The sequence below is a fragment of the Crotalus tigris genome, unplaced genomic scaffold (genome assembly GCF_016545835.1).
Source record: "Crotalus tigris isolate CLP2741 ecotype Arizona unplaced genomic scaffold, ASM1654583v1 scf7180000017611.44802233496:7321179, whole genome shotgun sequence".
Taxonomy (NCBI): Eukaryota; Metazoa; Chordata; class Lepidosauria; order Squamata; family Viperidae; genus Crotalus; species Crotalus tigris.
The window spans coordinates 5,020,389-5,036,755 of NW_024096511.1; the positions used below are offsets into that span (position 1 = coordinate 5,020,389).

The 16,367-nt window shown below is 39.0% G+C and overlaps 1 protein-coding gene across 17 annotated transcripts in view; it reads left to right on the plus strand.

Annotated features, from left to right (window-relative positions):
• The window catches only part of PTPRK (protein tyrosine phosphatase receptor type K), a 365,757-nt gene that overhangs the window by 70,981 nt on the left and 278,409 nt on the right, over positions 1 to 16,367 (plus strand). For all 17 annotated transcript variants that reach the window (XM_039324759.1, XM_039324750.1, XM_039324769.1 and 14 more), the window contains one exon: positions 2,548 to 2,670. In XM_039324759.1, the coding sequence (XP_039180693.1) occupies positions 2,548 to 2,670 (123 nt within the window). The remainder of the gene's footprint in view (positions 1 to 2,547; positions 2,671 to 16,367) is intronic.

A 16,367-nucleotide genomic window follows, 5' to 3' on the forward strand; every position in this document is an offset into this window, starting at 1 on the left:
ACACACACACATACTTGCATATTCTTCAATTTTTCAAGAGAAATTCACAAGGGTATTGTGAATTGCAGAGATAACAAGGTATTGTGTAATTGCAGAGATAACCTTATGAGAGGTAAAACTAGTGCCCCTACTTTGTCTTGTATCACAGCCTCTGTATGCAAACTATATGAATGTCTATGTGCTTTGGTACACAAGGGTCATCAAAAGTGTGTTTTATAACATACATTTGAATCACTCAGTGTAGCCATCCTTAATCATTTAGAAAAATATTTAAATAGGATTAGTAAATAATTCACACTTGTCATCAGACCGAATTATCATACACCAAAGCATTTCTAACATTTTGTTTGATATCACAAATTAAGAGCCCAATTTTGCTAATGTAATATTATACATCATTCTGCTTTGTCTCTTTGATCTGTAGTCTGATTTTAAAAACTAGTTTTGAGCCTACAGTTTATAAACGCTACTGGATATAGAAGATCAGTGCACATGTTCACAGGCAGCCATTTCCTTTGATATTATCACAGATTATCTTTTCTTATCATTCTTTTCATTTTCATAAGAATTTTTAGCAGCTGATAACAAGGATGTTGGCTGAGACAACAACAGTAGCTGCAAAATTTATGTGATTGAGATGTATTGTCCTTGAAGCTACTTACTTTTACTATTGTATTTGATCTACATTATTTCCAGTATGGCAGAAGGCAGCTTGTTAAGGAGACCCACAGAATTTCTTATCTTCAACTTCAACCCGAATGCTTTGAGTAGAAAAGTCCAACAAAGCAGTTGGTTCAGAAAGTTAGGGCTTAAAAAGTTGTACTTAATACATCTGAAAGAGACCTGGTTGGGGAAGACTAATACATACTAGAATTACTCTCAGAATTCATGTTCATTTCATTCATTCTTTTCATTCCTGTTTTTTTTCTTTATTGATTCTTCATTGATTCTTGAATAATTGAAAATGACCACTAAGATTCAAGGGAAACTATTGGTTTGCTTTTCTCCAAGGCAGGTCTCTTCTGGGTTTTACATTTCTGTAAAAGTCATGTTGCCTTGTCATTAAAAATATTACTATTAATGTGCACAGTGTCTTCTTTTATGATTGATTGAGACTTCTCAAAAACATGAAATGAAGTCAGTAGTAATGACAATATTAGTGTGTATTCCATTGTATATTTCTTTCTAATTTTGTTGAATGACATGTTTGATTCAGTATTAAGAATTGGATAGATGAAGGTATTTTTGATGGCATGTTATCCTTAATTTGTCCTCTCTTTACTTCATGCATCTCCATTTCACACTCTTCTTTAAATAACTGCTAATAACAGATTATAAAGATCTTAGATTTTTTTTAAAAAATGGGCATGGAAATTATTTCTATTGTTGATGGACTGTATAATCTACAGTAATGTTCTGTATCTCCTACTCTTCTACTTCTACGACATAGTATTTGTGGTGCAGATTTGTGGTGCCGTTTTCTTGGCAAAGTCTTAGTGTTTGGGTTTGTAGGTATATGTATATAATCTTTGTGATAATGTAAATTCTGACCATTGTAAACCATTGGCAACTATATCACTCTGCCACTAGTTCTTCCTGGGATTTTATTATATATTCGCCTTGACAGAATTTAAATATTTTCATTTGCCTATTATTATTTCTTGTCTATAAAATGCTTCTTGTGCTGAGACCTTTAATGGGTTTTTAACTATTCCATACAGGTAGTCCTCAACTTACAACAGTTCATTTAATAACCATTTGAAGTTACAATGGCACTGAAAAAAGTGACTTATGGCTGTTTTTTTACACTTATGTTCATTGCAGAATCCCCATGGTCACATGATCAAAATCCGGACATTTGGAAACTGACTCATAATTTATGACAGTTGTAGTGTCCTGTGATCATGTGATCCCTTTTTGCAACCTTCTGGGGAATCTAGATTCACTTAGCAACCATGACAGCTGCAGTAATTCACTTAACAACTATGACATGAAATGGGGCAAAATTCACTAACCAAATGTCTCACTTAGGAACAAAAAATTTTGGGCTCAATTGTGGTCGTAATTCGAAGACTACCTGTATTCTCAATATGGTATGTCCAACATAATTATTTTTAAAATCAACGCTAACCCTGACTTTATCATAACACAGCCTGAGGGCTGGAGAGTCACACTAGGCTGCTTAGCGAATTCAGATCAGTTTTGCAGTTTCACGACTTCAGTTTTTCATCAAAGATTTCCTCTTCTTCTTTGTGGCATTGTTATGTCAATATTACTTCATATATAGCCTTTCTGGGTAATAGCAGCCACTCGCTAGATTCTAGAATCATTCTTTTGCTAAGACTGGAAGAGGCAATTTGTGAAAGAGAGAAAGGCCACATCAAAAGATGCTGACTGCCCCAATTTGCTGACAAGAAATGATGAATGACGATTTTCTGCTTCAGAGGCTCACTGAAGGAAACTATAGTTTGACCAAAAACCTGTGTTTTTTTTAAAAAAATGTGTACGTCTAATTATATAATTTGCTTTTTCTTTTCTTTCTTTTAGGAGGTTGCACCTTTGAAGATGGCCCGGGCCCCTGTGATTATCATCAGGATCCCTATGATGATTTTGACTGGGTCCATGTTAGTGCTCAAGAGCCTCATTACCTCCCTCCTCAGATGCCTCTTGGTAAGTGTCCAGAGTGTTGATAAAAACAGATATTTTGTGGGATGTGACTGGATGCATGTTTTGTGCCCGCTCTGTTTAACTTGAAAACTGTTCCCCGGGGAACAATATAGTAGAACGAATGAGGTTGTGATAAGAATTACCTGCATTCTCAAATGAAAGAAGATATAATGTATTTAACTTGATAGGCTTCTAGATCTAGCTTTACTATAAATATATGCTTATTGTACCCCACTTTAACAGAATTACAGTAAAAAAATAACCTACATTTGTATACACCAGCTCAGACTTTTGGAGCTAGCAATACACTGACTAAAACAATTACACTGCATATTAAGTTCAGATTTGTTCTTTCTTTTATCTTATAAAAGACACTGCAATACTCAGCGCATAAAGATTCTACTTTTGCACTATAATTTCCCTAGTTTGCAAGATATGCTAGTGCGGTCATTGCTTACGTAACCAAAATGGGCACTACCCATGATCAAGACCCAGGTATGGATGGAAAAGGGGAAAAGGAGTATTGAGTTTCCAGTGAAGTGCTCTATGACCCAGAAGATGGAATTGCTGGAATACTGAACAATAGTCTTGCATCTTTCCAGATACCGTATATGCCAGCGTATTAGGCGACCCGGCGTATAAGACGGCCCCCATCTTTATCGCCGAGCCGCATTCCTAGAACGTCATCTTATACGCCGGAAACTACCAGTATTTCTGACGTATAAGACGACTCGGCGTATAAGACGACCCCCGTCTTTGGCGCTGAGTTCAGCGCTTCCAGAAGTCATCTTATATGCCGGCATATATGGTAATAACACTATGAATTAGCAAAGAGAGCTTCTAACAATTTGGTGTTTACCCGGTTGGAATGATTTTAAAACATTAGACTAGGACCAAACAGGCTAAAGTCCAGATTCATCCTCAGCCATGGAAGTTCACTTGGAGACATGGCAGTCCCTGTTTCTCAAGCAAACCTACCTCATAGAATTTTGGGAGAGGGAATACTATATATAGTTTTGGAAAGGAAAGTAACATAGTAGTCAAACAAAATGCTTGGCAGAATATTCATTTAAGTCATTCACATTCAAATTTCAAAATAGAATACAGTAAAATCACCTTCAAAGCAGGTAAAAACAAAATAATTAAAGCTGTTGCACTCAGATGTTAACAAAAAAAATGTGATTGTAATTTATACTGCACAAACTCCACAGCAATGAAGGAATATGTATGCTTGATATCCGATAGATCTGCAATTTCTAAACGAGGGATGTGCAAAAGATTTCTACCGTACAACACTTATTTTAAGTGTTGTATGTGTGCAACAAAAACACAGTTTTGACAGTTTGGTTTTGAAGTTGAAACAAAACATGCTGTTCCCCCCCCCCCCCAGCATGGAACAAAGCTTAGTTGTTTCAAACGGCATTCTTTGGATTGTTCTAACTGCTCAGGGCACTGATTGGCCTTCTTTTGTGGATTATTACTGGATTGTTGTATGTATTGTTTTTTTTTCAAATATTTTCAAGCCAATTCTAATCCTGTTGGCAGTTGATTTTGACTGGATGGGGAATGTGGGAGTGGAGTGTTGAGAGGAAAGAAGCAGTTATCTACATGCTTGGCAGCTTGCCTGGGAATTTCTCTCTCTCTCTTTTAAAGTGCTATATCGAACTTCATGTAAATGATTAGATGAGTTACATCTGTGTTGTGCTAGGCGCAGTGTTTCTCAACCTTGACAATTTTAAGGCATGTGGACTTCAATTCCCAGAATTCCACAGCCAGCATTGCTGGCTGTGGAATTCTGGGAGTTGAAGTCCACATATCTTAAAATTGTCAAGGTTGAGAAACACTGTGCTAGGCTTTATTTTGCAACTTTTGTCAGTTTTGTTACGTTGCAGCCTGATTCTATAGTTGTTTATTTTTTCTCATTAATCTACACTCAGTACCCCATAATGACAAAGTGAAAACAGAATTTTAGAAATGTCTGTAAATTTATTAAAAATGTGACATTGGCATAAGCAGGGCTTTTTTTCTCATAAAACACCCAGAACGGAGTTCCAGCACCTTTTCTGGATGGAACCTTGTAGGGTAGGCAAGGTGGGTTGTATGACGTGTGTGAGTTCTGGCACCCCCCTTTTTTTTTTAAAGAAAAAAAGCACTGGGCATAAGTATTCAGATCCTTTGCAACAACATTTGAAATTTAGCTCTGGTGCCTCCCAGTTCTCTTGATCGTTGCTGACATGTTACTGCACCTTGATTGGAATTGACATGTGGTAAATTAACATGATTTAGAAAGACACATACCTCTCTAGAGGAGACCTCACAGCTGACAATTCATAGTGTGGCAGAGCAAAAGCCGTGAGGTCAAAGGAACTTCCTGCAGAGTTCAGAGACAGGATTATTGCAAGGCACAGATCTGGGGAATGCTACAATAAAATTTCTACTACACTGAAGATTCTTAAAAGCACAGTGGCCTCCATAATTCTCAAATGGAAGAGGTTTGGCACAACCAAGACTCTTCCAAGAGCTGGTCATCCATCAAACAGAGCAATTGGGGGAGAAGGGCCTTAGTAAGACAGGTGACCAAGAACCTGATAGTCACTCTGATTGAGCTCCAGAGATCCTGTGTGGAGATGGGACAGAGTTCCAGAATGACAACCATCACTGCAGCTGTCCTCCCTGGGCTTTATGACAAAGTAACTAGACAGAAACCTCTCCTCGGTGTAAAACACACAAAACCCGCTTGGAGTTTGCAAAAAAACACCTGAAAGATTCTCAGACTTTGAGGACCAGTTTCTCTGATCTGATGAAACCAAGATTGAATTGCTTGGCCTCAATTCTAAATGTTACATGTCTGGAGGAAACCAGGCACTGCTCATCACCTATCCAATATCATCCCAACAAATGAAACATGGTGGTGGTAGCATCATGCTGTGGAGGTGTTTTTCAGCAGCAGGGACTGGGAGACTGGTCAGGGTTGAAGGAAAGCAAAATGGAGCAGGATATTCTCAGTGAAAACATATTCCCCACCATAACAGTGATCCTAAGCACACAGCCAAGACAATACAGGAGTGGCTTAGGGACAATTCTGGGGATGTCCTAGAGTGGCTTGGCCAGAGCTCTGACTTGAACCCTAGTATAGAACATCTCTGGAGGAACCTGAAAATGGCTGTCCACCGACAGTCACATCCAACCTGACTTAGCTTGAGAGGATTTGCATGGAAGAATGGCAGAAAATCCCCCAATCCAGGTGTGCAAATCTTGTCACGTCATACCCCAAAAGACTCAAGGCTGTAATTGTTGTAAAGGTGCTTCAACAAAGTACTGAATGGAGGGTCTGAATGCTTATGCTAATGTGATATTTCAGTTTTTTTTATTTTTAATAAACTTACTGACATTTCTAAAATTCTGTTTTCACTTTGTCATTATGGGGTACTGAGTGTAGATTAATGAGAAAAAATGAATGTCAACAGTTGTAGAATCAGACTGCATTGTAACAAAATTTCCAAGTCCAAATCACCTTTTCATTTTTCAGTCCAGATTTTGCAGTACGATAATAGTACTGTAATAGCTACCTTCAAAGTATAACAGTAACATGATAGGGAATATTCCCAGAATGTTTATTGATGTAACAATGAAAATAAATAAACAGCCATACATTTGGAGTATTTATATATATATACAATATGCTTGATTACAAAAATACTTTATGTTTAGGGCAGTGGGGAAGGGTAGGAAGAAGAGAAAAAGAGGGACTTTCTGATTGTTCTTCAGTTTGTGAATACTACTAAGATTCTGATTTATGGAAATGTTTTCATTGTTAATTACTAACGTGGACAAGATAATGAATAACTGAAGAGGTGCAGCCTAGATGACCTTGTCTGTTCACCTTTGATAAACAGCACAATTGGTACTTTCTCTACAGACTGATATGCTGAACAAAATGAATGCTTCTGAAATTCAAGTTCATTTTTCAATTAATGGGATATTAAATAATTAATCATGCAAAAGGAGGAAATAAAGGTCAGGATTACTTTATTTATCCCTTCAAACAACTTGCAGCTATGTAAGGATGGGAAAAGGGACCTTTGCACTACAAAATTAATCCTACCTGCTTGCAACACCACCATCCATTTTCTTGTCTACAGTTCTCTAATTAATTATACTTAAAAGCAAGCACTCGTTCACTTTTATAACTAGCAATTAGGCTTTCACTTTTATGTGGTTCCAATTGATAAATGGTTGAATGCTACACTGCATCTTCCTCATTAAGTTCGACAATGTAGTACGGATGTATTTAAACCAACCTTTGTCTCCTGGGTGATTGCATGAGGTGCAGTGTTGTTCCAGAATGTGAGGAGAAATAAGTGTTTATGCTGAATCAGCTTCCTCTGAGCTAGTGAATCACTGTCAAATTATTGGAAATATCAGGTTGGATCCATAGTGATGGTCTGTTCCTGTTAACATCCCCTGAGCAGATGTTTACGTGGAATGTTTCCACAATTGCATATTTGTCCCTTTTAACTGGTCAGTGTTCCACTTCTTTCTCTCTCTCTTTTTTTATAAAGACAATTGATTCTGTGTTGCTGAAATCATAGACAAACGCAAAGGTAAATAATTAAAAAAAAACAGTTTATCATTTCACCAGCATGTAGGGAGATAGGTGATATAATTATACATAAACACATTTCACATGCCACTTTTAAATATTCTGCTTGATGGGCAGGCAGTCCTTATCTCGACCCTCAACAGTGTGTCTGGAGTCTTGACAGTCGTAGGCAGTCATGCATACCCAACATCACAATTTCTCTTTCTTCACTCTCCTTTTTTGTACTCTTCTCCTGCTTTAAAATTTTGATCCTTGGTGGGGAGAAGTTACCCTTGTAGAAGTAGCACTGCATCAGGCATAAAGTATTCTCAGGAACATTAGCTTCATTTCATGCTAAGGACACACTGATGCCAGATTTTGTTATCCAATCTGTCAGATATTGTTAAATTAATTATTGTGTTGTTTGATTGTTTGACTGCCAGTATTTGTTTCCTGGCTTCTGTGCCAGTTTTATTGGATTGATTTGTGATCTGCTGTTGAAGCTTTCTTTTGTTTTATGTTATACCATGCCTCGGTGATGGCGCATAAATACATTATTATTGTTATTGCCTCACCTTACCTCTGATTCACTGACTCAAGCCAGCCATTTCCCTCTCCCCTTCCTCTATCATGTTGATACAGAGTTTTGGCTTGCTTTCTTGAAACTGTCCATACCTCTAGGCATTGGCTGGAAGTTATCTCCTTGTCCTTCATTTCAGCCACCATAAGAAATTCAACTAGAGATCCAGACTCGTGAGTAGTTGCAGAATTGTTGACATGCATCATTTCACACTTTCAGGGAGTTTTTAAATGCAATTGAAAAATGGATACACATTTGAAATCAATCTGGAACCATTATCTTTTATTGATCTGGCTACCCAGTTTAAATCATAATGAAAAGGGATGATCATTTATGCTTATAATAATTTATTAAAAAAGTAAAAATACTGATATTCTCCAGTACAGGAGATGGATAATCCACGGATGGGTTTTCTCTGTCTGCCTGCTCTTGAGACCAAGTAGCCAAAGCTTGACACGCCCCCACTTCCTGTGGAGTCCATTCTTAACTTGGTCTCTGCTCGAAGAAGACTCCTTTTGGCGTGGCTCTCAGCTTATCAGGTTAGACAAGAAATCCATTGATTGATTATTCCTTGATAATTGGCTTCCCCTTCCAAAAAAATTGCCACCTATAGGAATTTAACCACAAAATTTTCTGGGGATCAGTCCTGATCTCAAACCTAAAATTAAAAAGGGGATTGGTGGGGAGGGAAATTTCCCCACAGATATCAGCCAGCCCCAGGGCTCTGGGGGGTGAAAAGGGGGGGAAGAAGGCATCAGCAGAGACTACTTGCTGAACCCTTTCCCCAACCACTAAGTTTTCCTTGGGATCATCCCTGATCCTATATTAAAATTGAAAAAGGGGGTGTGTGGGGGGAAACTCCCCACGGATCCCAGTCAGCCCCAGGGCTCTGGAGGTGGAAAAGGGGGGGGGAAGGCATCAGCAGAGACCACTTGCTGAGCTTTTCTCCCCAACCTTCCAAGGGATTTTTTTCCTCAAATTGGAGGAAAAAATAACAATCTCCAGGTCCGGATTCAAACTTGAATTCGGATCATCGGAGATTCCCTAGCAGCCCAGGGCAACCGCGGGCGCCATTTTAGTTGCCGTTTTCAGACAACAAAGGCAATCCCTGACTGGGATTCCCTTAAAACGTCACCAGCGCGCCAAATTTAAATCCCCGGGCACAAGCAGCTTCTGGGAGGCTGCGGAGCTTATTTTCAGAGGGAAACGAAGCACAGGAAGGAAGTAAGTCCCAACCAAGAAACGGAGGCTAGAGAACCCTCCTGGGATCCGCAAAGCCCGTTTTCAGGGAGAAACGAGCTGCGGCTGCCATCTCTTGCCAGAGAAAGGCAAACCGAGCTTAAGGAAGCTCTACATCATATCTGGAATCACTGATAGAGGCGGAATAGGAGCGCACAACCAGCGCTCCACCCCCGATACACACATATAATAATAGGACAAAATATAATAATAATAAAAATAGATACATAAATTTTAAATAATAATAATAATAATAATTAAAAAAAATTTTTTTTTAAAGCTAAAAATTAAGCGACTGCAGGGCCAACAGGCCTAAAGACAGAACACACAATATTATCATCATCACCATTATTGTTGTTGTTGTTGTTATTATTATTATTTTATTATTGTTGTTGTTCCTATTATTAGTATAATAGTAATAGTATTAATAAGAATAAATTCCGCTCTAGGTGACCGCCATTTGATACCTGCTGTGTATTAAGTCAGGCCTACAGACCCTTTTGAGGTCGCCACTGATATTTTTTGCCTCCCTTTTCCTTTTTCTACTGGTGCACGTTGCCTGGTCACCTAAGGCCTCCGGGCGGAACCCAAAGAGTGGTTCCAAACGTGCCTTCGGTACCTCCCTCAGCTACCGTGACCTTAGCCCAGAGAGAATATTTTTGTTGTGGTCGGGTGATCAGGGGAACAGTCCTGGTACTTGTTCCAATTTCGCTCCCGCCAATACTTGCCTGCCTGAGCGTCTTCTCAGTTTTTCTGGGACTGCTCAAGCGGAATGGAGGGACCCTCATTGCCTCAATCCATGAGCACGACCCCTCCACCTCCCAATTACGGCTGCAACACACCTTCTGACCAGAAGGCGGCAGGCAAGTGCAAAGCGAAGACAAAACACTCGCTCAAGAGGCCCTCCAAGTTGGCGGAAAAGCAAGCCAGCCGTAGGCACCAGGCCCTGGAGAAGGAGTTCTCCAGAGCGCAGAGGCAGGCCCAATTGGAATTGGTTCAAATAGCGGCCACCGAGATGGAATTACCATTGGGTCCATCCACATCAACCCAGAGCGCGTGGTCCATTCCAGGAACACCGCAACCACTGGATCCGCCATCTACATCAGCCCAACAAACAACCACGGCGGCAGGCACAACCACTGAGTCCAACTCTCCACCTGCGGTCACCACACCCAAAGGTAATGACATAGGGGACATCTGGGCAGATGGACGGCTAGAGGCCCTATTAACCAAAGTGGTGGACCGAGCCCTAGCACAGCGCTCCGCCCACCACGACCAGGGGCCCTCCCTCTCAGCCATGCCACACTCGGAACTCCCCTCAGAGTCCTCAGGCATTCAGGAACCCGTCTCCCCGGCCCAGTCCTCCATGAGTGGTTATTCTTCACCACAAGAGGAGGATCAACCTGGGATCTCTATGTCAGAGGATGAGGAACTTCCCCCTGAGCCCCCCTCAGGGGGATTATTTAATCCCAACCGCTTCCTCACGATACTACGCAAGGCCACAGCCATTGCGGACATGGGGACGGATCAGTTTTCTCAGCCGCAAGCGACACCGGCCACCACATCCAGACCCGTATTCTTAGAAAAGGTGACAACGCAACACCATATACCTTGCCCCGCCATTTTCCTGAAAGGGATCAAGAAGCCATGGGACTCTCCCGCTTCCTTCCCATCAGTGAGTGGTACGGACAAAAAATTATACAGCACTGCCACAGACCTCAATGAGGCCTTAGAAATTCCTAAAGTAGATGAAGCCTGGACCCCCTTGCTTTCTTGAAACTGTCCATACCTCTAGGCATTGGCTGGAAGTTATCTCCTTGTCCTTCATTTCAGCCACCATAAGAAATTCAACTAGAGATCCAGACTCGTGAGTAGTTGCAGAATTGTTGACATGCATCATTTCACACTTTCAGGGAGTTTTTAAATGCAATTGAAAAATGGATACACATTTGAAATCAATCTGGAACCATTATCTTTTATTGATCTGGCTACCCAGTTTAAATCATAATGAAAAGGGATGATCATTTATGCTTATAATAATTTATTAAAAAAGTAAAAATACTGATATTTTAAAATACAGTATCCCTTTTATTATAAATAAAATTATTTCTTTTAGTTGTGGCTTACTGCTAAGAATACAGATAGTCCTCACTTAATAACAGTTTGTTTAGTGACTGTTTGAAGTTACAACAGCATTGAAAGAAGTGAATTATGACCATTTTTCACACTTATGACCATTGCAGCGTCCCCATGGTCACGTGATTTACATTGGATGCGTGACAGCTGGTTCATATTTAGGATAGTTGCAGTGTCCTGGGATCATGTGATCCCCTTTTCTGACCTTCTGACAAGCGAAGTCAATGAGTTAGCCAGATTCATTTAATAATCATGTTACTAATTCACTTTACAAACGTGGAAAGAAAAATCATAAAATGGGGCAAAACTCAATTAATAAATTTTCTCACTTAACAACATAAATTTTGGGCTCAATTATGGTTGTATGTTGAGGACTACCTGCATTTGATTTTACTGTTAAATAAATTTACTAGTAGTATTTATTATATTAATGGTGAGAATGCCATTCTTTTTAGGTAGACTAGTTCAAGTGCAATATTCTTATTTGCATTAGTATATTTCTATCAGGATTGAAACACATGACAAAATCAATTAGTTGACCCTTTCTAGTTTTGATGTTTTTTCTCTTGCCATGAAAATTTTGTGGATTTTCTGAACATCTGAACTTTGAACATATTTTTAAATAGACTGAATAAATAATAATTTGAAATAAGCTTAATGTTCAGAGTGCCTTGTTTGGCTTCACATTTGATTTAATTAATTTCATAGGGAAGAATGCTCATGTGGTTAACTACTTTGTTAAATTTTTCAAATTTCATTAACAGCAAATAATCCATTAAGGGGAAAAGACATGAAACTGAGGAAGTTGATCTAAAGTTAAAATGTGGGAGTACAATTTCAGTCCATGGTTGCATATGGATTCCATGTGTCTTCTTTATGTTCTTTAGAGCACCCTCAAATGCAGTTACTGAGAAATTGGATATATGGTATTCTGTGGCTTTGGATATAAATCATATTGTACTTTAGGGGAGAGATATGTTCTGATCAACTAAAGAATGCTGATAAGAAACAGTTTGGCAGAAACTTTTGAACTGCATTGGCTTATTTCGGGTTCAAAATAAAATACTTTCCCCATAGCTGGATGGTTCAAGCAAAGTAGACAAATAGTATAGGGAAGGGGTGTCAAACTCAATTTCATTGAAGGCCGCATCAGCATTGCGGTTGCCCTCAGGGGGCTGGGTGGGTGCGGCCTACTGGGTGGGCATGGATGGAGTAGGTGTGGCCTACTGGGTGGGCGTGGCCAGCTCTACATTGTTCAAGTCAAGGGTGCCTGTGGGGGCCTGGGCAGGAATGGGCTTTGCAGGCCGCATCCGGCCCCTGTGCCTTGTGTTTGACATATCTGGTATAAGGTGTAGGCTTTATTCTCAAACCATTCTGTGTCTTGTGTCAGCTGACTTCCTGTTGGTGCCAAGACAAGCTCTCCTCTGGGTTTTCCAAAGTAATTTCTTTTCCCAGATGTGAACATTTCTTTCTTCCAATAAAGGAGAATATTTGTAGCTCAGGGTTGACATGAGAGGCTCTTGGTGCTCTCTTTCAGACCTTTCATTACTAAAAGTAGGTGACATCATCAGTGCTAGTAAAGAATGCTGTTTACTCTCAGTTTATATTCTGGTGCTTGCCTGTCAGTGTTGGTGGGGGTGGTCTTAGAGATTCTTTGGTTGGGCTGTTTACTATTGGCTTTTTGACAGTTTCTTGACTGGGGTTATTGTTTACTTGATTGTTGATTTGAAGTTAATCTATGCTGATCTGGGTGCTGATTGCTGGTGTAGAGGTACTTAGGTCTTTTTGTTCCCTTTTGGGCTGGTTGACAGTCTTTTTTGCAGAGTCTATAGATGTTGTTAATGTCTATGTGACCATTGATGGTTAATTTGTCAGGCTTCTAGAAATTCCCTGGCATTTTTGGACTTGGCCTGGTCTAGGATTTTGAACCCAAAACAAGCCAATGCATTCCAAAGTTGTTGTCTTCTTCTTCTTCTTCTTCTTCTTCTTCTTCTTCTTCTTCTTCTTCTTCTTCTTCTTCTTCTTCTTCTTCTTCTTCTTCTTCTTCTTCTTCTTCTTCTTCTTCTTCTTCTTCTTCTTCTTCTTCTTCTTCTTCTTCTTCTTCTTCTTCTTCTTCTTCTTCTTCTTCTTCTTCTTCTTCTTCTTCTTCTTCTTCTTCTTCTTCTTCTTCTTCTTCTTCTTCTTCTTCTTCTTCTTCTTCTTCTTCTTCTGCCATATCCGTTATCAGACGTTGGCAATCATTTTGGCGATCCTGTTTTTATCAGCAGCCACACGAAAAAGTGCTGCTGAGTTTTGTTCAAACCAGTCCCTTAGATTTTGAAGCCATGATGTTCTTCTTCTGCCTGGACCTCGTTTGCCTTCAGACTTTCCCTGGAGGATTAAATGGAGTATGCCGTATTTTTCTGGGTGTCGCATCACATGTGTGAAATATTCTAATTTTCATTTTTTAATTGTTTTGATGATTTCTCTTGGCTTTCCCAGGCGGCTTATCACCTCCTAATTTCTGCCAAACTGTTTCTTATAAACCACAGCTGAGCAGGACATATCCCTCCCCTAAGCTACCATATGTTTTATATTCAAAACCATAGAATACTATATTCTCAGTTTCTCAGTAACTGTGTTAGAGAGTGCTCTAAACATTAAGCTGGTCAAAATTTGGGTGCTTGTAAACCAATATATATTTACAACTGTTGTAGCATCCCAGAATCATGTGATCCATATCTGCAACTTCCCCAGCCAGCTTCTGACAAGCAAGTCAATGGGGGAAGCTGGATTCACTTCATGCCTGCACAATTCATTTGACACCTAACACTTATGTGAATCAGGTAACAGCCATGGCAAAAAAAAAAAGGTTGTAAAATCAGGCACAACTTGCTTAATAGCAGAAATTCTGGTCCCAATTGTAGTCATAAGTTGAGGACTACCTGTACACTAGCTACTATGCCAGCATCACCAGGCACAATTTGGCCCATACTCTCTCTGAATTCTGTTTCTCAGTCAGCAACTAGCAAGTAAGCAGAGAATATGGCGAGATTCCTAATTCCTCTAAATCAGTTGTGAATTTATTTTATAGGTCAGAAGTTTGGTTTCTCTCCCCAGCGTGAGTCAGGGAGAAAAAATGTAAGTTCTGATTCTGATTACAACTATCCTTCTTCCTGAACATATTTCTGAAGGAAACATTTGCACTTTCCAAACAATTCTATGTGACTTTCCTTTCAGGTCTCTTACTCTTCACAGCTGCCTGTAGAGCAAACATAGTTGTCATAGCAGGAGAGCAGAAATCCTTGTGTAATTTAGTTACTGACTAAACAAAGGTGAAGAGGAGAGATAAAAGGTCATTTCTTGCTGGTGGAGATTTGGGAGCCAAGGAATCTGTATCAAGTGCTTAAAATTTTGTTCTATATCTGTAAAGGCACAACATTTAATATGCCTAAAAAGTTAAAACCATTAATTTTTTTTGCAATATTGGGATATTTTGTTTTATATTTGTTTGAAAAGTGGTTCAGTTTAAGCAGGTATAAAATGATGAGTCCTTTCCCTCTGAAATCCTAATTTCATAATTTCTTTATGTTTGTTAACTACTTTATTCCTTAGGTCTGTAGGTAAGCTACAAAATAATAATTGTAATAATGAACAATAAAACCAACTGTTCTAATACCACTGGCTATACATACACAATCAACTTCCAGACGATTTATGAAATGTTTAGTAAAGTCTTCTCTAGGCTTCAGAAAACAGGTAATTCTTGACTTATGATCACAATTGAGCCCAAAATTTCTGTTGCTAGGCGTGACAGTTGTTAAGTGAGTTTTGCTCCATTATTTTGACCTTTCTTGCCACATTTGTTAAATGAATCACTGCAGTTCTTAAATTAGCAACAGTATTGTTAACCGAAGCAGGCTTCCCTATTGACTTTGCTTTTCCAAGGTCAGGAAAGGTGAACACATGACTGAGAGACACTTTTAACCATCATAAATATGAATCAGTTGCCAAGTGTCCCGGATTTTATGATCATGGGGATGCTGCAACAGTTGTGTGAAAAACATGGGTTGTAGGAAGCGCTATCGTATTTTTATCCTAGTTGAGGACTTCCTATAAGCATGTTTTGTTGATTGTTCAGTATAGAGGTTTGAATGAAATGAATTCAGGGGGCCTTCTCATACCTTTAATAATAATAATAATAATAACAACAACAATAACAACAATAATAATGAAGTTGGAAGGGACCTTGGGGGTCATCTAGTCCAACCCCCTGCTCAGGCTGGAAACCCTATACCATTTCAGACAAATGGCTGTCCAGTCTCTTCTTGAAGACTTCCAGTGTTAGGAATAAAAAAAATTCCAACAGAAGAAGAGATTTTATATAAAATTTTATCGTGTGCTGATATGGATAGGCTCACAATGGAAATGAAGGAAAGACAGAGTCAAATTACTTTGAAATCTGGGACAAATTCTACTACTGGTGTGAATCAAGGAGGACTGTTCGGGTTTTAAACTAGTGTTAAGATAGAAATATATATAATTGTATGTTAGTATATAGAGAAATAAATTAGATATTGTATTGTATAGAAAAATATGTATATATAGAGAGACTAAGAATTATATGTATGAAGAGGAACAAATTGTTAGAAATATTTATACTGGAAGGTTACATTATGTCCATTTTTGTTTTAACTGTATTATAAATAAAAAACTTTAAAAAAAGACTTCCAGTGTTAGAGCATTCACAGCTTCTGGAGGCAGGTTGTTCCACTGATTAATTGTTCTAACTGTCAGGAAGTTTCTCCTTAGTTCTAGGTTGCTTCTCTCCTTGATTAGTTTCCATCCATTGCTTCTTTTCTTACCTTCAGGTGCTTTGGAGAATAGCTTGACTCCCTCTTTTTTCATCTAAGAATGCTAACCTGAAAGTTGGACTTCAGCTATTATGAAACATAACTTTGATACAATTTAGATTGTAAATTGTGAGTGTGGAAATGATGGGGGGGGGGAAAAGACAATGAGTTTAAATCCATTAGCAAGTACAATTGCTACTCTTCGTGGTAAACATGAAAGTTTTTTATTTATAGACATAACCCTTTGTGGTTCTCTAGGGCAAATCTTTGGTAAGTTCCTCAACATGACAGTACCCATGTTCAACAAGATCATAACAGAGAAAGAGTGAGG